Source organism: Tachypleus tridentatus, chromosome 7, assembly GCF_004210375.1.
Source record: "Tachypleus tridentatus isolate NWPU-2018 chromosome 7, ASM421037v1, whole genome shotgun sequence".
Lineage (NCBI taxonomy): Eukaryota > Metazoa > Arthropoda > Merostomata > Xiphosura > Limulidae > Tachypleus > Tachypleus tridentatus.
This window is the reverse complement of record NC_134831.1, coordinates 188,095,705-188,120,286: the sequence shown is the minus strand read 5'-3', so window position 1 is coordinate 188,120,286 and position 24,582 is coordinate 188,095,705. Positions and strand designations below refer to the sequence as shown.

At 34.3% G+C, this 24,582-nt stretch overlaps 1 protein-coding gene across 1 annotated transcript; it reads left to right on the top strand.

The window, feature by feature from the left end:
- LOC143257517 (uncharacterized) lies at nucleotides 1-21,960 on the top strand. The gene is made up of 2 exons (XM_076516288.1): nucleotides 1-492; nucleotides 18,773-21,960. Exons 1-2 carry the CDS (start codon nucleotides 75-77, stop codon nucleotides 19,372-19,374), a joined length of 1,020 nt encoding a protein of 339 aa, XP_076372403.1. The 5' UTR covers nucleotides 1-74; the 3' UTR covers nucleotides 19,375-21,960.
- The last annotated feature ends 2,622 nt before the right edge of the window (nucleotides 21,961-24,582 follow it).

The window sequence follows — 24,582 nt, the reverse complement described above, 5'->3', positions numbered from 1 at the left end:
GCAGACAAGCCTTCAAGCATCACCAGTCGATCATCAGGGCACGTGGGTGCCTCATACTCACAGCTTAGAGTCAGATGCAGACGGGTCAAGACGCTGACCACATGACGTTGGCGAGTCCTCACGCACGAGCCGGTTTTGGCCAGACAACCGGTCGAACGCTACAACCAGATCAAAGAGTGTCCTCTTCAGAGAGTATGGACCTAACACTAAGTTTTGGTCAGCAGAAAGGAGCAAACTCAGATAGTGCTAGTCCGCTTGCACACAAAGTGGACGCTACTCGTAGCCAATCGGCTCAAGAACTGGCCGAAGCAAAGCGAACTAGGCCACAGCCTCGTAATCCGCACACAATGACACCTTTCTCTGTAGACGATATCTTAGATCCCACTAAGTTTAGGGGAACGTCCAGCTCCCATTTACATTGGTTCCCAGCAATCCACACGGACTCGGAACTAGAAGAGGAAGATGGAGATGATGCTGAACAGCACGTGGACGGTATTGTATCCAGTTTACATGCTCGATTTTCTATCTCGTGCTTAGTAGCTGTATCGTATCACGTTTGTGTATCTTGCCCAATACACGTTTTGTGGTAGCAAGTGCTCTGTGAGCAGATAGTATGTAATCTGTTTACGTACACGTTGTTGCAAAGTAGACACTGTAGGCTTGAGAAAGTTGATGGACTGCAACTGCCCGTTAAAAGAAAAGGAAACGATGTTTCGGCTCTTGTATTTACAAATTCAGTGAATAAACCGAAACGTTGTCTCCTTTTTACAGGCATTTGTAGTTCATTAAGTTTCCAAACTTAATGTTTATGTACGTCCTTCTTGTATTATTTAGCAAATGCTTTTCTATATAAAGTCTAGAGTTTCCGTTATGTGTTTAGCATATTCTAAACTGCCATACGATAGCTTTGTGTTGTAATATTCTCTTCTATAGAAGTGCATGTTTTTTGATAACTTATGTAGGGTTTCTGGGTTGTAGTTACATATTATGCATCATTTCAACATGTTTAAATGCTTAGTATACGATTAACGAGTACGTAGTTGTTGTTAATCTATAGAAATAGGCCTAGCCTACATAGTAGATTTCTGCTATACGTACGAGAGAGCGAAATAAGAAATAATTAAGAAAATTCGTCAAAATTTAAAATACTACTTGGATATAAACCAAGTGAACTAAGACCGTAAAACCAGCCTATAGGTTACAGACGTGATTTGTTTGACATCCTGTTGAAGAAAGTTCATTTAAACTGGTTATAAAACAGACATATCTTTGTACTATCCTTCCTAAAGAAGATAAAATATGCCTGTGTTCCTACTGTCCTTACTGACGAATATAAAGCAGGGCCATCTTTCTAGTGTCCTTACTAAAGAAGACAATACAGGTTTACCTTTCTACTGTCCTTACTAAAGAAGATAAAACAGGCCTACCTTTCTACTATCCTTATAAAGAAGATAAAACAAGGCTATCTTTCTACTATCCTTACTAAAGATAAAACAGACATATCATTCTACAAACCTCAGTAAAAAAGATAAACTGTGACATATAATACTAGTAATCTCTCTAAAGAAAGTGAACCCGATAATTTCGAACGTGAAATTTAGATATTTGATGTCATATGTGTAATGCACATCTAGCAGCTCGAATACTGACATAAATGAATAATTGTGAATGTATTTGAAACGCATACGGAGGACTCCAATGACTTGTTTATTTCACGATTAAAATCAGCTTTAAACTGTTATATATCAAGTATGTTACTAACACGTGGACAGCTCTCATCGCTCGTGAAAGAAAATACACTTATAAATGTCAGAGCGTGTTAAATATTGTGCAGTACAGGTCATTTCTGTGTTTTAGAAATACCCTTAACAACAACAACAACGATTCACACACAATTCACGCTTTATCGTTAGTTTATTGAAGTGAAATTTTCTAATCAGAAACAGCAATGTTCTCACGCGAAACGCCTTCTTTTATATTGGCATTTTTGCGCGTCTTGATTAACGTACGATAAAGTTATCTGTACTTATGTTTACTTTGTTGTTACACACATGCCTGTCTATTCATTAGCACTATAAGCTGTGTTGCACACAAGTAAAAAATCGATCTGCACGTGCCTTTGCTTATTTTTGTGTATTTCATATTCGTTATCTTATCTTTCATCTGTTTTTATGTGCTTGTTTTACTGTCCTACGCATTTAGAGTAAAGTCTATCTAAGTTTCTTAATCCTTCAATGCTGTATTATACATACGTACAGTAAACATATGGATGTTTTCCAAAACGAGTACATTATTGTTTAGTTGTAGTTTAATTTTATTACACAGATATAGTTTGTGTGTAATGAAGTAATTAATTCCATAGGTACACTTGAAGTTATTTTCGTTCACAAACTGCCTCGTATCACTAGACAGATATATTTATATTTAGTGTATTGTATATTATTTCTTACTCAAATTACCACTATGTTACTTCAGACTTACAACACTTCGACGATTTTGTTCTAATGTAATATTGATGTTTTTTAGAGAAAAATGCTCGTTAGAAGTTTCATGTGTTTGTATAGACACGTCAAATCCGATCCCTCACCGAGCCTAATACGATCTGTAAAAGCCGAAATCGGAAAAAAATGTCTATATTGAACATGATCAACTTTTTCTGGAAACAAACGACTACTAATGTTCGACTCATTCTAAACACTGAACCCTCCGTTAGGCTTAACAAACTGTATTCACTTTGGTGACCAAAACTTCAATTCCATGTACATTTGGAAACACTGGGCATATTTATTGTAAATAATCCGGATAAAACAAGTGTAAAGAGATGGATTTGTTTTTTATATTCGACCTTTAACCTTCAGAAACAACTGCTAAGTATAACTATAAAATTCAGAGTAATTTCTTCTATATGTTCCTTTAAAAAAACCATCTGTATGAAATAATTTAAGATAAAATAATAAATTTTATCACTGATAGAGCAAAAGGCATTCTCCATATACAAGATGTGCTAACCAATTGCAAGAGGAATATGTCAAGACAATAAAGTTTTTTTATTCAAAACGTTCCTTCACCCCCCCCCCAAATTAACGTTATTGTTGTCAAAACTACATTAGACGTTAAGAATTAAACCCAAACAACAGAAATATGTGTTGAACACGATAGCTTACAACTTCATTACCGTATGCCTTTTTTAGTTTGTGTGTGTTTTCTTATAGCAAAGAACCATTGGACTATCTGCTGAGTCTATCGAGCGTTGTAAATCCGTAGACTTACCGCTGTACTAGCGGGAAAGGCCCGGCATGGCCAGGTGGTTGAGGTGTTTGACTAGCCCTTTCAGCCGTGGGGGCGTTATAATGTAACGGTCAATCCCACTATTCGTTAGTAAAAGAGTAGTCGAGTTGGTGGTGGGTGATGATGGCTAGATGCCTTCCTCTAGTCTTACAATGCTAAATTAAGGACTGCTAACGCAGATAGTTCTCGTGTAGCTTTGCGCGAAATTAAAAAAAAACAAAACTAGCGAGGGACCCGTGACGTAAAAATTCACAGTTAGTCTATTTTACTACTTTTATTAGCTCATTAAACAATTGAAAGCAGAAACACGTTGATTTGTTTGTACTTAATCAGAAAGCTGTACAATGGGTTGTCTGTGTTTTGCCCAACACTGGTATCGAAACCAGATTTTCGGCATCATAAGTTCACAGACACGCCGTCGTGCCACTGGAATCGAAACATGTTGAATATAATAATTTACAAATTCATTACGTAAGCTTCTGCTTGTTCGTTCAACAACTGAAAGCAAGAACATGGGGAAAATATAGTTCATTTTTTCAGTTCGTAAGCCTTTTTGGTTGACTTGACAATTAAAATAGAAAATATATTGAATTTAGTTTATTTGAAGTTAGGTACAAAGCTACACACGTTTTGCCCACGACGGATATATATATGTTGAATACAACCTTATATTGGTTTAAGCATTCAGTACCTTAAAAGAAAAACATTCAAAACTGTTGATTAGCTTCAATGTGTTTGTTGAATGTAGCAACTAAACTCGCTGATATGCAGAGATTTGTAGATGTATTATGTATGACGGAGACAACCTAGAGGCTTTAGAAACACGCCAGGCAAAATAATTTATGGTCTTCACAAAATAAGGATACATCAGGTTTATAACAGCTGAAGATAGAGCTTTTTCTGGTATGATATAAGGGCCCTTTGGATTATAACAGTTTTTATATGGTATGAGGGTTCTTTGGATTAAAATAGGTTTTATGGTATGATTTAAGGGTTCTTTACTTTATAACAGATTGTTTTGGTATGATATAAGGGTTCTTTTGAATATAACAGGTTTTTATAGTATGGTATAATAGTTCTTTCGATTATAATATGTTTTTTGTATGAAATGATGGTTCTTTGGATTATAACAGGGTATAATATGAGGGTTCTTTGAATTATAACAAGTTTTATGGTAAAATTGTAACAGTTTGTATTGTTATGATATAATAGTTCTTTCGAGTATTTTTTTTTTTTTGGCATGAAATGAGGGTTCTTTGGATTATAACAGGTTTTATGGAATGATATAAAGGCTCTTTAGATTATAACTGATTTAATAGTATGATATAAAGGTTCTCTGGATTATAACTGGTTTAATAGTATGATATAAAGATTATCTGGATTATAACTGGTTTAATAGTATGATACAAAGGTTCTCTGGATATAATATTCCCTACTGTACGATCAATTTATTCTTTATCACTTTCTTAGGTATGGCGAATATCTAAAAGCACTAACTGCATTAATATTCATTGTTTACATTATGTAAAAAAGTAAGTTTTTAATTTGTAACTTATGTTAAGGTTGGTATTGCATTTAAATACTTATATTTCTTAACGCTCAAAACGTCAGCGTTTATATTCACGTAGGCCAGTTGTAGAAATCTACGGATCAGAAGGTCTAAGGTTCGAACCCCCACAAAATACAGCTGTACATGATCCACACTTCAAGTTGTGGATGTGATTAAGAGTAGCCATTTAGAGAGTGGGTCTACAGACCAGTTGCCCCTTTTAGTCAACAGTTTCAAATCAGTAACAACTGTGCCTGAACTTGAAAGTTTCCTATAATGTGTCTTTAAGGATTTGCTCAGGTCGTAAAAAACTCAAATACATATTCATATATATTCTCAAACTGCCAGTGTTGTGAAGGTATTGCTAACATTAGGGTTAACTCAACCTGCGCATTTCCAGTAGCTTTGGGTTAAAAAGTGTCTCATATTTCAGGTAGTACGTTTCGTATTCCAACCAGACGGTTGATTTTCTAAATTCAGTACGTGCGTATTAATCTTTCTAGCTGTAATTCAGACGCATTGCATACAACCCACAAATAAAGCTGTTTGTCAGTTTTTTCTTCACTTCAATAATACATCAGTACTTACTAAAACTAACGCATCTATGTTACTCCAATTTATTACTTTTTTTATTAATAATTCCACTATCAGTTGTTTTTCGAGATATAAGCTGATTAATATTTAATTAACACATCTTAACTGATCACTTTATGTCTAATTAAAAAGAAAGTTTTATTACAATATTTAGCGAGATACAGCTGTAAACTACACCACAGGTTCTCCATCATCCATATACACCTATAAATATCTATCAAGTATATTAGTTCGATTATAAATTAATAACTGAATTTACGTAGGAGCAAGCCGAAAATAAAAGCTCACGAATATTTTTTTTCGATTACATGTATTCAATATAAAAAAAAAAATCTTAAGTTTCTTTAAGTAATGTGTAGAAATAATGATTTTGGAACTTGTAATATATTTTCAGTTTAATACGGCATTTAAGAAAAGTATTATGTCATGAAATATATACCGATATTGACTCATAGAAGGTTAATTCTGCTAATTATATGTTAAGTGTAAATTTCGAGTTGTATTCAATTTGATATTATAATAATCGTATTACTATTTTTAAACATACGTTTCTACACTTAGCAACACAATCAGGCTTTTTATATTTCATTGCTATTATCTGTTTATGTATGATAATCGTGGAAAACATCAGCACATGAAACACTGAGAGGTCGTAATCTATAAAAAAGGAAGTTTCAGATGCACGTTTCATTTCTTGAAGAATAGGAAAAGATACATTAAATGGATTTATAATTGATCAGCTTTAGACTTTTCCTTTTACTCACTATATCCATTATAAACAGATTCCTACACTTTGTTACCTAAAACATAATGTGCATTTGTATACAAGTACCTGTCTCGATGAGCTTGGATACACGTGTACGTACGAGCATTTATAAATGAATGACGTACATTCAGCTCAAGTGAGCATGCGTAAATATATCAGTTCAGTCCTACCTGCACGATAACCATCTAACTCAAGTAAAGGCTTGAACATAAAGGCATGACATAAACTGAGTCACAAGTGGTTGTACATTTACATTCAAGAAAGCGTAATGGCCTCTAACAGAAGTAGAGGGCTGGATTTAGCTGAAGGAGGTAAGCTGGGTCACAAATGGTTGAATGTTATTGTCCGCAAAGTTATAGAATAAAATAAGAACATTGTTGATGATGAGAAACCCAATTGTTAAATTCGTCTGGTTTTACAAATAGAAAAAAGACGGCTTCCCTAAAGACACCCTTCACTTCATAAAAAAAAACAAAAAACATTGAGAAAATCATTGACAATTCTTAACAACATGGTGTTCATAAAGTTTTGTAAGCTCAGTTATGTAGTTAACCAATTAAATTATTTGTTGTTGGTTTTCTCCTTTTTTACAAGCTGAGTTATAATCTAGCACCATTAAGAACGCTTACTAATCAAATTATGTTTACTTGTTTTGTAATACTTAGTTATGATATCAGTTCAACAAATATCATTTGTCATTTTCAGCGTTTAGCTTTAGACAGGTTTAATTTATTTTTAGTCGTGGTTTAACGGCTCTAAGTTTTTGTGTTTTTTAAGTACAAATTTTTAGCTCATACTTCGTCATCTCTTGACCGATTTGAGATCTAATTACTCATCGAGATTTCTACCAGCCAACCCTCACATTGAAATTATATGAAACTTTGGGCGTGGTCAAATATATCAATCAAATAGGTTTAACCCCCTAAGTTCAAAACTGTAATTGGATATCAAATCGGTCAAGAGACGAAAGATCTATGACCTAAACGTTTGTACTCGAGAAAAACGACAACAAAAATGAAGAGGCGTCCCATGAGCCGCTATGTCGCGGCTAAAAAGATCTCAAAAATTAATTTACTCTAATCCTGCTTGCAATCATTTTAAGTGCCGCAGCCATTGAGAATTCCCTATTGTTTCTTTTTGTTACTTAAATTATTTGTTCACTAGGCAAAATAATTTGATTCAGTTAATGTAATAACCAATCAAACTATGTTTGTTTGTTGTTGTTGGCAACTTTTTAAGTTGTAGTGTTAATCCTTTAAATTAAGTTTTTAAAAGATTAGGTTAAAAAACCATGTGAATAAAACCAAATTAGCGATTCCTTACGAAGTAAGTTCTAATCATTTACTAATTATTAGTAGTTTACAAACGTCGTTGTGTCGTCTGCTGTATTTTCTGTTATTTGAATTATGAAGGTTTGAAAACATTTATTCACTTTATTCGTTGTTGAAATTACACAGCGATCCAAGAAAGTTAGTTGATGGCTTTAGGAAGTAAATTGCAATGATATTTGGGGAAGGGGGAAACGTCGAGCAATTCGCTATCTGGTTATCCCCTCAGCTCAACTAGTAAACTATTTGTTTTACTTGTTAGCTGGTCAAGTTATGATAAGTAAATATGTTTATGCTAATTAAACGCTTTCGAACTGAGTACCTGATTTCTGTTTTCCTTTGTTGGAATGGCCTGGCATCGTTAGATAGTTAGGACTCTCGACTCCCAGTAGGAGTTAAATCAAACCTCTGTTAAAACAAAGATTCTTATCTTGCTAAATAATTTCATTTTCGTTATTTCAGTTAAGTTTGGAATATGGATTTAGCTGCATCATTTTGTAAGAATTTTCTCCATTTACCTACAAACTGTTATGTTCGCTGACGCTGTTTGATTGGATTATTGTTATTAACCGAAATAATTTTCACTCCCTTTTTCCAGTAATGAATGAATCGGTCGCCTACTCAAGAGCCCACCTGTTTAAGCGTTTATAACTCTAAAAATTGTCTTTTGATACTCAGGATGGGCAGAGAACAGATGAGAAACTCTGTACTGTATAACAGATAAAGAAGTAACTCTCTCTTCTCTTTTTAAAACTGTTACTTTTTTAACTTTATTGACCACCAATAAGTGTTCTGCATTAAATAGGCTTAAATAAGAAACAACCTTTCATTTACTTTCTGCAGTGCATACTGGTGTATAGAAGATATTTTAATACTAGTAATAAACAACGTTATAATACCAAACTGTTGTTCTGGTTTAGTTCGACACTTAACGTTTCGCCTTACACGTTCCACGTTTAGAAGAATTTTGTAGATTTATTCATTTGAATTGAATTTTATCTCGAACATTTATTTAACTTTGATTCACAGTTTCTCGTTACAATGACTTAACTCGTTACAAACTCACTTTTTCCAGTGACCATTATTACGTCAACTCATTTGTTACAATGACCTAACTTCCTTCATAATAACAGCACTTCAACTAAAGATTTCATCTGACGGTTATTTATTGTAACTGATGCATGAGACTGAAGCGACACTGCAACAACATTAAAGGTACTAGTCAAGAGAACAATTGTTGTAGGCCAACACTGAAATAAGTGCTGGTTTATTGTTGAATGACGTATTCTGAAAGGTTTTTTTTAATAACATAACGATTTTTGTTTGTTTGTTTGGAATTTCGCACAAAGCTACTCGAGGGCTATCTGTGCTAGCCGTCCCTAATTTAGCAGTGTAAGACTAGAGGGAAGGCAGCTAGTCATCACCACCCACCGCCAACTCTTGGGCTACTCTTTTACCAACGAAAAGTGGGATTGACCGTCACATTATACGCCCCCACGGCTGGGAGGGCGAGCATGTTTAGCGCGACGCGGGCGCGAACCCGCGACCCTCGGATTACGAGTCGCACGCCTTACGCGCTTGGCCATGCCGGGCCAACATAACGAACTGGTCGTTTTTTCGCCAGTAAATATTTTTATTGCCTTATTATTCTCTAGGTGAACACTAAAAACAATACAGTTTACTCTAAGCGTAACGTGTTTTAAAGGCCGGTTGCTCTCAAGATTTCTTAAAAAATCGAACCTTCTTATTAAAAAAGTAAGATAAAAACAACACACAAAAAAACCCACAAAGAAACAAAACGTCATCTATAGAAAGTATCCAAGGGAAAAGGTTTTAAACAAAACACTAAACCAATAATTAATGAGTGGTTTTGTTTGTACTTAGACACAAAATTAAAGAATTGGCCTATCCTACTGTTCCCACCAGGGGCATCGAATCCTGGTTTCTTGCGTTATAAGTCTGCACACTTTACGATGAGCCACTGATAGTGACAATTTGCAAAAGTGGCCACGCTAGTAGGTAGTTTCTTTAACTAATTAAATACAGGTAAAACTATCAACTTCAAGGGATTACACAATAAAAATAGTTTTATTTTAGATTGGCCTGCAGTCTGAAACAAAATGTTTTTTTTTTACTATATAAACAAGAAATCGCCTTTCTTTTGAACTGTCTTTATCTATTTATAATCTCCTACATAAATGTTCAGAATAATCCAACAAATAAAACGCTTATTATAAGCTGTTATTCGTTTTCCATTTATGTCATTTCTGACTTTTCCGTAATTTTGCCCCAAGCCCATATACAATAACGTTTCCATGACTACTACCATTAACCTTCTTGTAGTGTTTTTGTCTCCAATGCAGCATGGATTCGAATGTTTCATTTTGTTACCTATCAGTTCACAGTAGATTACTGTCGGAAGTTTGAAAGATAAAGGTATTCAATGTTTCATCTTATTTTATTTTGCGTTTCTTTATTTGAATATGTGAACAACTTTAAAAAACCTAATTTACACCAGATTCACTAGTTCAGTTGACCGGCCTCACATAGTAGTTACAGTGACTAAACTTTCATTAGGCATGTTTGTTAAAGTCACCTGTATTACATCACGGTTATTGTCATAGCAACTAGCATTACGCTTGTTTCTTAAAGTCACCTGCATTATATCATGGTTATTTGCTATAGTCACTAAACTTGCATTTGGCTTGTTTCTTAAAGTCACCTGTATACGTCATGGGTATTTGCTATAGTCACTAAACTTGCATCTAGCTTGTTTGTTAAAGCAGCCTGTATTTCAGTGGTTATGCACTTCATTCTGAATGAATAGTCTGCTGCGGTGAGTTATCACGTAACAGACATATTATAGTGACTTGTATTTCAGTGGTTATGTACTTCATTCAGAATGAATAGTCTGCTACAGTGAGTGTTCGCGTAACAGACATATTATAGTGACCTGTTTCTCATTAGGCCTTTTTTATTTATAATACCCTTTTCGTAACAAACCGAAATATCTCTCATCAAACTTGTTTATTATAGTAAGTTATCTCTTAACACATTCACTACAATGGTTTCTCACTAGACAGACTCATGTGTTACAGTGACTTATCTCTTAACAGACTTGTTATAACGACTTATCTCTGAAAAAATGACTCACTTTGTGCAGTAATTAAATTCGTTTATTAACGAGACAAACCCACATTTTAATAATGATTTATTTTGCACCAGTTTTATGTGTTAAAATGACATAATACATATCATATTTATTTCCCACATGGTTAAGGTAATTTAGGTGTAATTACAACTATACGTGGCAGTAAAATGGCCAGGTCTAATAAATTATGTAAACAAGTTACCAGTTTTATGTAATAACTGATGAAGTTTTGAATAAATAAGTAACTAAGTCTGTTGCTCGTTTAAAATAAACGGTAACAGCTCATTTTCTATTATTGCTAAATAATCCCCTTAACGTCGAAACCTCTAGAAAGTAAGGTTACGTTATCACTTCTTTCTCTTATACGTTTTGTCCTATTAAATGATACCTCGATCTCTCTCTCTCTCGGTGTTTGGATAAAAAAAGTTCATACCCTGGAGGGTTAGGTTCTCTATAACCTCTTCCTTCTTCCCGTATCTATGTTCTTGCCGTATTGGTATTGGTAATTGTAGAACTGAATATTATTTTTATCCTTTTCAGGGCAATGTCCATGTATTTGGTGCAAACTTGGTGGCACTTTTTATTAATTAATATTTATTATTATTTTTATTTATGTATTTATTTATTTTTATGTTTAAAATATAAATTAACTGGGGAGAGATATTTAGGACTAGCTTCATCATGTATGAGGTACCTATCTAGTTCGCATAGTAATTCGTTTTTCATCCAATTCTTATCAAAGTACATTATTTTACTATGTAAGAGTCTATCTGGTATGGTTGGTATGTTCGAATATTTGTGTATGAATTGAGATGATATAGTTCTTGGAACTCTGTATGCAGTTGTGAGAAGTGTGTTTTGGATTGTTTGTAGTGTGGTTTTAATTATTTTATTGCTTACAGTTATCCATGCTGGAGCTGCATAATCTATTACTGGTCTAATACATGTTTTGTAGATTTTTAGTATGTTGTCTGTAGATACTCCACTGTTTTTACCAGTTAGACTCCCAGCATAATTAGTTCTTCGCCAGACTTTACTTTTAATTTCGTTAACATGATTGATCCAAGTTAATTTTGAATCATAGGTTAGACCTAAAAATTTTGCCGATGGGGCAATCTGGAGTAGTGTGCCATTCGTATATAATTCTGGCTGTTGTTTTTTGTGTTTTGTCAATTTCGTAAAGACTACGAGTTGTGTTTTTGCTGTGTTGCCTCAAGAGATTTGGTGTGGTTTCTTTTGAATTTCGCGCAAAGCTACACGAAGGCCATCTGCGCTGGTCATCCCTAATTTAGCAGTGTAAGACTAGAGGGAGAGCACCTAGTCATCATCACCCACCATCAACTCTTGGGCTACTCTTTTACTAACGGTTAGTGGGATTTACCATAACATTATAACGCCCCCACGGCTGAAGGAGCGAGCATTTAAACACACGACCTTCGGATTACGAGTCGAGTGCCTGAACCACCTGGCCCTGCCGGACGCTCGAGAGGTAACACTTACAAATAGAAATAAATATTTGATAACTTTACTTTGTATAATCATTGCATATCCCATTTTGATGTGTAGCCAAGTAGGACTGGTGCGATTGGAGTGTAACTCAGATATTTTGGTTCCAGTTCGGTTGCCTAAAAAAAACAAAAACAGTCTAATACCCTAATGCTAAATTTCTCTCTTGCCGCTGCATATAGTTAGCATAAGATAAAACAATAGAAACACTAATTACAACATACACAAACTTATATCTCATTATAGAGAGAAAATATTAAATGTTGAGCAACATCTGTTTATGTTAAGGTGTTTCAGAAGCTCAAACCTATTTGCTGAAACCGTTTAACCAATACGCAGAACAGCTTCTACCGTGTATCAACAGCGTGAATGTACTGTTGTACTATCGAGACAAACGTGTAACCTAAATTCAAGTTTAGCTCAGCTGAAATATCCTTTTGTTTGTGCAAGAGGAAACCGAAGTGAGTCTAAAAATAAGTTTCCCTACGATTGGTTTTGATTTAGGTGTAATTATTTTCTAGGGTTTTGAAACTAAAAGTCGTAAAGAATACAAATTACAGACATCTTTCATCAACAAACGACGTTGGTTTTATATATATCTCGATTTGGATAATAGTAATTTTAGTTTTGGATTTTAACTTCTCTTCTATCTTCATGGCGACATTGAAATTCCAGTCGATATCAAGAACAAATAGCAACATTATTTTAGTCTAAAGATAGCTTAACGTCTGCAATCAAATCATTATAAAATGTCCTTTTAGACTTAAGACTATTATCTCTATCGTTCTATATAATAGCCTGTTGTCTACAATAAAATAATTATAAAATATTCTATTAATCTTAAGACTGTTATCTCTATATTTCTATGTAATAGCCTGACGTCTACAATATAATAATTATAAAATAGTCCACTAGTCTTAAGACTGTTACCTCGATCTATGTACATTATAGCCTGACGTCTGCAATCATATCATTATAAAATGTTCTTTCTGATTTAAAACTATTAAATCTATTGTTCTTTTTATAGGCTGATGTCTACAATCAAATCATTATATGATATTCTATTAACAGTTTAAAGTGTTAATAGGTCTATCATCCAAGTTATAGTTTGACGTCATCCATCTAAAATGGTAATGAGTTAAATACGTTTATGACTTCTAACTTTCTCTTTTCAGCCGTAGGGCAATTTCTTCAAAAATTAGTGGTTGTAAAATTAAGGGTTGACCGTGTTATATCCGGTGGTTTAGTTCCACTCTATCGAATTAGTATTGAAGATATTTTACTATTCCTACCATAACTCTAGTCACTGTCCAAAATTTTAAACCAACACTGGAAGTATTTCGTTGAACCTACCTGACGTCTACAGTATAACAGTGTAAGTATTATAGCAAAATTTAAATTGTTCGATCTATCATTCAAGCTAAAGACTGATAATTAAAGTAGTTGCTCTAATAAGATTAACACCTTTAGATCAATCGTTATGTCTATTGGTATCAGTACACTATAACAATACAGATATTGTAGTAGGAATAGCATTGTTAGACCCATCATTATAGCTATAGTTTAACGTCTTCGGTATCACAATATAGATATTGTATTATAGAAACAACGCTGTTAAGTTCATTAACAAATTTAATCAAACGTGTAAGATATTGTAAGGTTGGAATTGTTCAAACCAAAGTTTTGATTATAGTATGATGTTTGAACCTAAAAGTGAACACTTAATAGTGTTTTAACACTTTTAGATCAAACCCATACTAAATGTGTTCTAATAGGCTTACACAATAAGGTTTATCATTCTATCTATATTGTAACGTTTCCAATATAATAATAGAAGTATTGTTGCAGGTTTACAAATGTTAGATCTATGTATAATCATAATTAGAAACAAATGTCTTCTATCCGCTATTGTTCATGTACTATAATATTTGTTATTGTTATATCTACTGTTCTGTCTACATTTTGACGTCTTTAAGTTACAGATTGTATGTGGTTCGGAACGTGTTTATTTATTGTTCCAGTTAAGGGCTAGCGTTCTGAAAGCAATAATAAAGAATCGTCTTTATTCTGATCACAACATAGTTTTAGTACTGGCTTGGTATTTTCAGTTCGAATGACTTAGTTATAACTTGAATATAGTTGAAATATTATGCGTTCTTCTGGGTTTTTCTAAAGTGATTATTTACTAGGTTTAGCCCTATTAGATCCTATGTTCTAAACCCCAGTCCGACAGCTCAAAGTGAATGTTTAGTGCGCTTAACGATGTTAAATCCGTTGTCCTAGCTAATATCTGACGTTTACAATGTAATATCAAAATGGTTTGTTTGTTGTTTTTTGTTGTTGTTGTTGTTGCATTATTATTTTAACAACAGCCTTAGGTCAACAGTTTAGCAATAGATATTTTTAGAAGGTTTTAACATTGCTATTGTTTTAAATGCACTGGCATCTTCAGAATATCTAATAATTAAAATAAATCACCTTATAAGTTGAATACTGTTAGTTGTGTCGTACTAGAAGAGTCACGAGCAACATTCTGTGTTTGTTTGTTTTTCTAGACAAAATGCCGGTTACTTCACAGTAACACATCAATACTTGTCTATGGAAGGACATGTAGAATTATTAGTTCGTTAATAACGTATTCGTTTTGTGGCATTATTCAACAATGTATAACTGAATCACATAGCATTCCGAGAATGTAATCTTGCGATGTTTTGTTATAGCAGACGGCATAGTTGCACAGCAGTGATTACGATCGAAATCATTCTGGACTAGCATCCTTACCCACGAAGTGTTGCGAGAGAGAATCTCTCGACCCCCACTTCTATTATAATAAAGCTGGGCATAAATTCCGGTACCATTTAAAACATGATAAACCAAAGTTTGACCAAAAAAATCACTGGTTTATGAGTTTCTAATTTGTTTTGTTTTTACTCACGAGAAAAATGGTCGAATAACCTAAAATTACAGCATTCCATTTGCACTCGTTACTTGTCTAGTTCTCAATGCAATTCCAATGGATCAATTCTAATGGACTTTTGTACTTCTTAGTCTACTTAAGCAGAGGTCTCGAAAGCGAACGATCACATGAAGAGAACAGTGATGAGAAGTTTTTAAGAATTTGATTTCACTGTTGATCTCACTGTTCTCTATACAAATTCGGTACTGGGAAAACTGTGGCACCGAACAGTAACACAATCGTTTGTCTTCAAACTGATCTGGATTGACAGTGGTGGATAAAGTTCTAGACGAAGAACAATACGTGGAAGGTCGTTTCTAAATTGTAATGAAATATCATTCACAACTTTGTTCCTTCTAAACGATTCTTTAATTTGAAAATAAAGATTAATGTTTTACATGTTTTCTTCAAGAAAATCGTGGATTCAATTTTTTATTATTTTATTTTGATAAAATACAAACTATTGTCTCTCGCGTTGTGTTTTGTTTTTGTTTTGAATTCGCGCAAAGTTACACGAGGGCTATCTGCGCTAGCTGTCCCTAATTTAGCAGTGTAAGACTAGAGGGAAGGCGGCTAGTCATCACCACCCACAACCAATTCTTGGGCTAATCTTTCACCAATGAATAGTGGGATTGACCATCGCATTATAATGCACCCCCACGGCTGAAAGGGCGGTCATATTTGGTGTTACTGGGATTCGAACCCGTGACCCTCGGATTGCGAATCGAATGCCACCTGGCCATGCCGGACGTCCTAGCGTTGAATTCTTCCATTCTATAAAATTAGGTTTACTCGTGACAATAAGTTTCAGTTAAGCTACAATGTAAAGAAATGTGATATATTTGTCATTGGTTATGCTAAGCATTAAGAAACTTTAAGTCAACAACAACAGATTAACTAACTAACAACTGCTTGTAATAAATCTGGTATCAAGAAGGTTCTCATATTGAGAGAAATGGAGTTTGAACCTCTCATTGGTTCACAATCACTAGAACCAACGCAGAAACACCACTTACTTACTTATAAGTTTATTTTATACCTTACAGACTATACGTTTTTCTTTTACTTTCAAGAAAGAAACACACAAAATTAATTAGAAAATAAAGAATATAAAACTAGAGAGAATCAGTGCCCCTCTTATAAGAGCAACGATTCACGTACTTGCTTGGTGTGACATCGAAGATGCGAGCCATAGCATCGTGGGAGTTATGTTTTATATATATAGGTTTGGTACAGAGGGAGTTTCTGAACATTTTTGCCATTGCAAGACATAACGTTTTGAGAATATCTATGTTGTAAAACTATTAAATGATATAGAGATAGGAAAGTCAGCGTTTTGAATAATGTAGAATTATTAAATGACATACTGACGTAGCACAGTGTTTCGAAGTTGACATCACTGTCTTTAAAGTTACACATTAGTGTCTTTAGGAAAGCTGTAAAATCACATTACTTTGCAATTCCAAATAACGCCCCCATTCACGAGGTTGATGAAAGAATTCTTTCCGGCCCAAAAGGTCACTGCGATGAAAATCTTGTAAGGGACGTTTGTGATTTGGACTTTTTGAAAATTGAGATCGCTGTGGAAAAGTATGTGGAAAATTTCTAAATGCCCAAAATAACTTAATCTTTCCTTTCAGGAAGTTTGCTACAAGGGAAACTCGAGAGTTGGACGATATAGACGCAATCATGGACATCATAGTGGGTTCAGTCGACACTGGAATACAAAAGTTCCAAGAACAAAAAGCAGAACCTGGAGAATAGTTTGTTTTAAGACAAAGAGTGATTAACCCTCAGCATATATTCATATATCTTAAAATATGACAACTTTATTAAACGACATTAACCCTTAAACAGCAGGAGCATTGTAGGTATCAGCATCAACTAATGATGGCCTTCGTTTGAAGGTTAATGAATTAATTGAAAATATGATATGCATGTATGAAAGCACTGGTATGTTGATAGTACAGCTATGGTTTACGTTTCAAAGCTTCTGCGTATTAATGGACTCGACATATATAATATTGTCTTTTTTTTATAACACTTAGAATTATCATGACCTGTGCAACTTCATATTTGTGGACAAGGGTATCTTTTCCATCACTGTTAGAATTATCTCGATCTGTGCACACTCATTCTTGTATACAAGGGTATCTTTTCCATTTCTGTTAGAATTAGATCTATCTGTGAAAACTCATACTTGTATACAAGGGTATCTTTTCCATTACTGTTAGAATTAGATCTATCTGTGAAAACTCATACTTGTATACAAGGGTATCTTTTCCATTACTGATAGGACTATCGTACTCTTCTATATAAAATAACGTATTATAAATAAGATTATGGAATTATCGGAATATTTTTCAGATTTAGAATAATCTTCATGTGGTGTAATAACCACAAGAAAGGTTATAATCAGATGAAATAACATTTACTTGTGCACAATTTTAAATTTTCTTTTAAAGACTTTACACATTTTGACGTTTATTTAATTACCATTAACAGTGAAGAAAAAGGCCTATTATAAAAAAATACTATAACCTTGTGTGACTTTAAAATTTCAGATTATGTGAGAATTAATGCTGAAACTATGTAAGATTAAATGTGTTACACTTTCACACATTACTGAAATTAGGAAAGTGAATGTTTTATTTTTATTCTATTTATTATTATTTTAAAATATGATCCTATACGGTTTATTTTATTTTTCGGGTTTTTACTGTTTTGTGTTATCATTCGTGGACTCTTTTTTCTCTGGTTAGGGGGCGCTATATTCGTATCTGAGGGTCGCAGGTTCGAATCCCCGTTACACCAAACATGCTCGCCCTTTCAGGCGTGGGAACGTTATAATGTTACAGTCAATTCTACTATTAGTAGCCCTAGATTTGGCGGTGGGTGATATTGACTAGTTCCCTTCCCTCTAGCCTTACACTTTGCGTGAAATTAAAAAAAAAAAAACAATATTTCTTTTCTTCACTGCAATTACATCTATCGAGCGAGGAAAAGTGTGTGTGTGTTTTCTTATAGCAAAACTAGCTCAAATACCTGCTGTGTTCACCGATGGTAATCAAACCTCTGATATTACCATTGTAATTCCATAGACTTACCGCTGTACCAGCGGGGGATCTGTGAGGTAAAAATTCACAGTTAGTCTTTTTAATGTCTGTGCGTTAGGAATTTTCTGGATTTCTCATTATTTAGTTTCTGGATTACCCTCAGCCTCAGAAAATTAGTTTACTTGTTAACAAAGCACTAATAAACTGGTTGTTTTCAAACCTACCTCAGTTGAAAAGTATGTAAAAATTTTGCATTCACAAAACACTCAAGTAGAAGCATCCATAACTGGTAAAAGAGCACCACGTTTCACGTCAACAGTAAATGTAAATCATAAATAACGTACATGTTAGCTCTAAGCAACATAAGCTCCTTGCTATGACCTGGTATTTAGCCCGTGTTTTGTGTCATGTGTCGTTGGTCAGAAATAAGTAACTAATGAAATTTTGAATAGCAGTCACAATTCTCTCTTTTCGCGTTGGCTTATCTAATATATTGAAGAGATCTGTGGATTATTTTATAAGTCGCTAAGTAATTGTTTTTATTGTTTCAAAACACCCATGGTTCTTTACTCTTACAGTGGACACTGACCAAGAGAATGAAGTATTAAGAGTATCTAGTGCTAAAAATGAATCGAATGACCAGCCTGACAATAGCGACAGAACGTCAGAAGGTGACCGCTTGCCATCAGGAGACAAAGACGGAACAAAATCCAGCAAGAAGAAGAAGTCCTCCACGAGTGAAAACAAGGCGGGGAAACCTCGCCGAGCTAGGACTGCGTTTACTTACGAACAGCTAGTGGCCCTCGAGAACAAGTTCAAAACTACTCGATATTTGTCAGTATGTGAGCGTTTAAACCTCGCTCTGTCACTGAGACTTACCGAGACCCAGGTCAAAATCTGGTTCCAAAACCGGAGAACCAAATGGAAGAAGCAGAACCCAGGAATGGATGCCAATAGCCCTACGATACCCCCCTCCTCTACGTGTAATCTTTCCAACGGGTACCCAGCCATGCCACACTATCAACCACAGGCCACGGCTGGGCTTTTCTATGGCTCTCAGTTCCCGTACCTCGCGGCAGCCGGCGCTGCCGGTCTCCCGTACGCTATGCTGTCTCCCGCATCCGCGGCTCAGCAGTTCGGAGTGGCACATCCGTACTTTTCACATTTAGGCCGCTCGTGAACGAGGCGAGATGATCGTGGAAACTTCTATGGTGCAATGTAAACTCAGTTAACCCAATGAATTATTTATGATTCATGTGTAAATATGTCTTTACCTGCGTAACTACAAAACCACGGCCCTTCTAATGGGTTTTTTCGCTGTATCGACGAAGTTCTAAGTTGAAAGGAGTCAACGGTCAGAACTTCTTGCCGGACAATATACTGCAAGTTGGGTGCCAAATAATTCGAACAGTTTGACAGACAGTTTTTCTTCCCTGGTTATCGAAGTATGGCTGCGCAAGTCCCACAACGAACGATGAGGAACGTTCTTACAGGTAATGGCTGTTGTTGATCCCTCCCTCTTTTGATGAAGATGATATGTTTGTATTATTTAAATTAGGCCGTTACTATAGAAACCGAATAACAAAACGAAATAATAGGAACCTTCAAGCCTCAGTATCCTTGTTGGTTTGTGTTAACTGGGTGACGAAATATCCTCTAAGTGTTCCGTTGCCAGTAAAGTAGTTAAATAATTAACATGTTTACTTCGTTCAGACTACGTGTTTGATACACTAAATTCAGATGGTTTTAATATACACATTTCATCTACTGTGAAAATGTTTCGCAGTGTACGAAATCGTTAACACGAATAAATCAAAATGATACGGTTGAAGAAAGACTGAAACAATTGTTGTTAAAGAGTAGTTTTTTGGCTACTAAAATGCCAGCAAACAGTACTGGAACCGCGTTTCAACTCTTTACTAATATATAGGTATAAACGAGTCTTTTTCTAGCTACTTTTACGTATCTGGTCTTCTTGTTTTAAAACTTTGTTTCTCTCTCCCGACCCGCCTGCACACACAAACCACCTTTCTCTACAGAAGTGTTTGTAAAGCGTAAAACATGATCTGGCCTGTAAGAAGTTTCGAGATCTTTGTCTTTAAAAATATAGTGCCGTGTCTCTCACGATGTGTGTTGGAATTACATGTATCCGGAATACACGTGCCTCGCAAGCTACGAGTTCAAATGCTGTATTTTGAGAATATATGTGTAGGTTTGTCAGGTTTGGAAGTCGAAAGCCATATTTTCAGTATATTTAGAATTACGATGTTTAAACGCCTAGAACTTTTTAAGGTAATTATGTACAGCGCCATTAATGTCTTGTTTCTACATAATTAATTTTGAAATATTAGTACAAAAACAGAACGGAATATTCTTGAGTAAATTTTAAATAAGGCAGTTTGACGGCAAGTTCAAATACAAAATCTTGCTTTGCTTCTTAACCAGGTGCTTGCACTGAATTCTCAGTCAGTTAGGCCGATCTCATTAATGTTCACACCGTATATGGTACCTACCCATAATGAAGTTTTGTTAACACTATATATGATGTCCAATAGTTAAGTTTCATTCTTATCTCAGCATAGATGCTAAATTTGATGTAATTCGTTAAGCCTAGTTTAAACCTAATAAATCTGGATTAAAATAACCTTTGCTCCAGTGTACACAACGCTTGTTTTTCAACTCAATTTAAAGATTAATAAAGTGAATAGAAGGCTTGTACTTTAAGGCCTTCGTACGAAGATTTCCGAGTCCCAATGGAACGCCGAAGCTATAGTACATATAGTCGCAGGAGAACGTCCAACGGTAGTCATAGCACGTGCGTTAGCACAACCCAATCATCTGTATATGTAGTACGTACGTATACGAAAGTCAAAAGTCAACGTATATAAAAAGTGCTATAGGAACCTTCTGGGTATTTATTAAAATAGGAGTTGCTAAAAGAATTGTCCGTCTTTGATTGATGTACAACCCAACTGACGTCTATGTGTCTTTGGTTATAGGTTGATGTACAACCCAACTGACGTTGACATGTCTTTATCGCAATGGTACTTATTCTGTGATTAGCCATTAGTGAGTCCATTTCAGAGACTATTCTTTGTCTTTGTTTTAATGCGCATGCTCAAATAGTTGGTACTTTATAAAATGATTTAAAGAACAGACTGACATTAACTTTGACCGTCATTTTGAAAAATCACAGTTCACGAAACGTGTTCGTAGCTTCAAGAGCTAGTGGAGTTTTTCTTTGGTGTGTTTATTCAGGAATATTTCCAGTTCTCTAGCTTTGATAACCTACTTTCTTATGATCATTTCAATTGCTTCATCATGCACTCATGCTTCCCTAACTTAAGGTGATTCCACCATCCATATAAACTGTGCACTTCTGTCTGTCTGTCTTCAAGCTAGGACTGGAACGTATAAACTTCATGATGAATAGTAAACGGTATTTAATAGTGATATTGAAAGTGTTTCAGGTCGAGGTTTCGTGTTAGAATCTCTAATGTAAGTTCTGTGTTGCTGATGGTATTGGAAATTCAGGCTTGTACCAGGCCACGTATCACCAGGTGGAGCTCTTCTATGACCTTTCTGAAAGAAAATGAATAATTTCTAATTAACACTGGTCTCCAATTAAACGATCATCTAATATTGTCTTTTTAAGACATTTTCTAAGCTGAATACATATACATATATATATATAAACCTTTTTTTGGTGAAACAACTTATTTTGTTTTGTAAACTATGGGTCATATACTTACCTATGTGTAAACTGATGTAATATAGATTTGTTTATTAAAGACATTAGAAAAGAAAGTCTATGTTTGTTTGTTTTGTTAGTTTGTCTGGTTGCCTTAATAAGTCAAAACTCAATGACTTAGATGAAAGAAAATATTTTCTGATCAACCGTAACATTTGCCAAAAATCAAAACACACACGTTCAGTGATCAACTGTTACAATGATATCTTTTTTTTAACTCCTCTTTTTATTGATGTATATATAATGAACTATTCAAACAAAATAAAAATATTAACTTGCAACCGTAAGAGTCAACAGCGGCAAAACGATTATACATTGTATAATATTAACACACACATATATAGTGTTTGTATAATATTAACACACGTATGTATAATGTTTGTATAATATTAACACACGTATGTATAGAGTTTGTATAATATTAACACATGTATAGAGTTTGTATAATATTAACACATACGCAAAGTTTGTATATGATTAACACACATATACCAATACATACATATGTATATACTTTGGTAAATATGTGTCTTTTAAAACCACTTTGTTTTATTGTTTGTCAGTAATGAACACACACGATAAACGTACTAAATTAGTTAATAAATACGATAAAGGTACTAATCTATGGTACATATAACATGTGTTGTCGAAAAGCTTGGTGTCATTGTAATAGAAATCTTACGTAGTAAATTTTCCACTACGACATTTATCTTGACGGTGTGTATTGAAAGTGTTTAGAGACGTGTACACAGGACTTCCGTTTCACTCAGTTATTACTACAAAAACATTAAAGTACTACATGAAAAAATGTGAAATATATATTTAATGTAACAGCTTTGTTACACAGCATCTTGGCATTCGGAAAGCTCGTGTAAACGGAAATTCCTGTTTCTCCAAATACGGTACTACCTTGTAGCGTACTGGCGCTACTCTGGCTTAGTTTAAGTTCTTTCCCGCGCGCAAATTCATATGTCATCAAACTTTGTACATTTGGTTTTGGTTTTGGTTTTTGAATTTCGCTCAAAGCTACACGAGGGCCATTTGTGCTAGCCGTCTCTAATTTAGCAGTGTAAGACTATAAAGAAGGCAGCTATTTGTCACCACCCACCGCCAACTCTTGAGCTGCTATTTTACTAAAGATTAGTGGGATTACGAGTCGAGCACCTTAACCACCTGACCATGCCGGGCCAGTTTGTACATGATTGCCATCAAGGTTTTTCGAAAACAACTGAATGAATTTGGACGAAAGTTGCTATATATTTTGACTACAACCAAACTTGGAAGTGGCTAGGAACCATACAACTTGATTATTAAGAACTACATAGTAGAGTACTATCAAAAACCAAGCAATACAATTACAGAGAACCATGGTAATATCAAAAATCAAGCAATACAATTACGGAGGACCATGGTAATATCAAAAACCAAGTAATACAATTACAGAGGACCGTGGTAATATCAAAAACCAATTAATACAATTACAGTGAACCATGGTAATATCAAAAACCAAGTAATACAAATACCAAGTAATACAGTTGCAGTGAACCATGGTAATATCAAAAACCAAGTAATACAGTTACAGTGAACCATGGTAAGATCAAAAACCAAGTAATACAGTTACAGTGAACCATGGTAATATCAAAAACCAAGTAATACAGTTACAGTGAACCATGGTAATATCAAAAACCAAGTAATACAGTTACAGTGAACCATGGTAATATCAAAAACCAAGTAATACAGTTACAGTGAACAGCAAAATTTGATCATTAAGAACCACAAATTTGATTATCAGGAACAACACTCTTTTATTGTAGTGAAACACATATTATGGATGTCAAAGAATCATACTTTTAAAAACAATACATATTGTTTATCGAGAACAAAGCAATATGATTAACGAGGATCAAACAATACGATTATTAAGAAAAAAAAATTATTACTAATATCCATACGATTCAATTATCAGGAATAACATAATTTTATTATCAAGAACTAATAATATGATAATTAAAAACCACACAATATGATTATCAGAAATCATACAATTCGACTATCAGGTATCATACAATTTAGTTATCAAGAGCCACACATATTCATCATATAGAATTAAACAGTATTATGGCAAAGAACCACACATTTGTACACTCAAAAACCACAGAATTCTATTATCAAGAACTACGCAATATAATCATTAAGAATCACACAATTTGGTTATCAGGAACCACGAATTTCATTATAAAAAATAACACCATTTGACTATCAAGAACCAAACAATTTGATTATCAAAAAACACACAATTCTATTATCAAGGCTCACGGAATTGTATTATTAGGAACAGCACATGCTGTTTATCAAGAATTAAACAATATAGTTGTCATGAACTAAACAATTTTATTATCAAGAAACACGCAATTTGATTATAAAATCACATATTTCGATTCTCATAAACTATAAAATTTGATTACCAAGAACTACACAATTTTAATGTCAGGAACCAAACATATTGTTGAACTAAACAAAGTGATTATCTATAACTAAACAATGCGATTATCAATGTCTTCAACTTCGGTTTTAAGGCCAATACAAACTGATTATCAGGAATCATACATTTTACTGATAAGGTTCATCAGAGAACAA

Excerpts from the sequence above, each read along its gene's own strand:
- LOC143257517 (XM_076516288.1), top strand. The coding sequence starts at position 75 with ATGCAGACGGGTCAAGACGCTGACCACATGACGTTGGCGAGTCCTCAC. Across the intron at positions 493-18,772 it reads TGCTGAACAGCACGTGGACG|TGGACACTGACCAAGAGAAT; the intron begins GTATTGTATCCA and ends TTACTCTTACAG.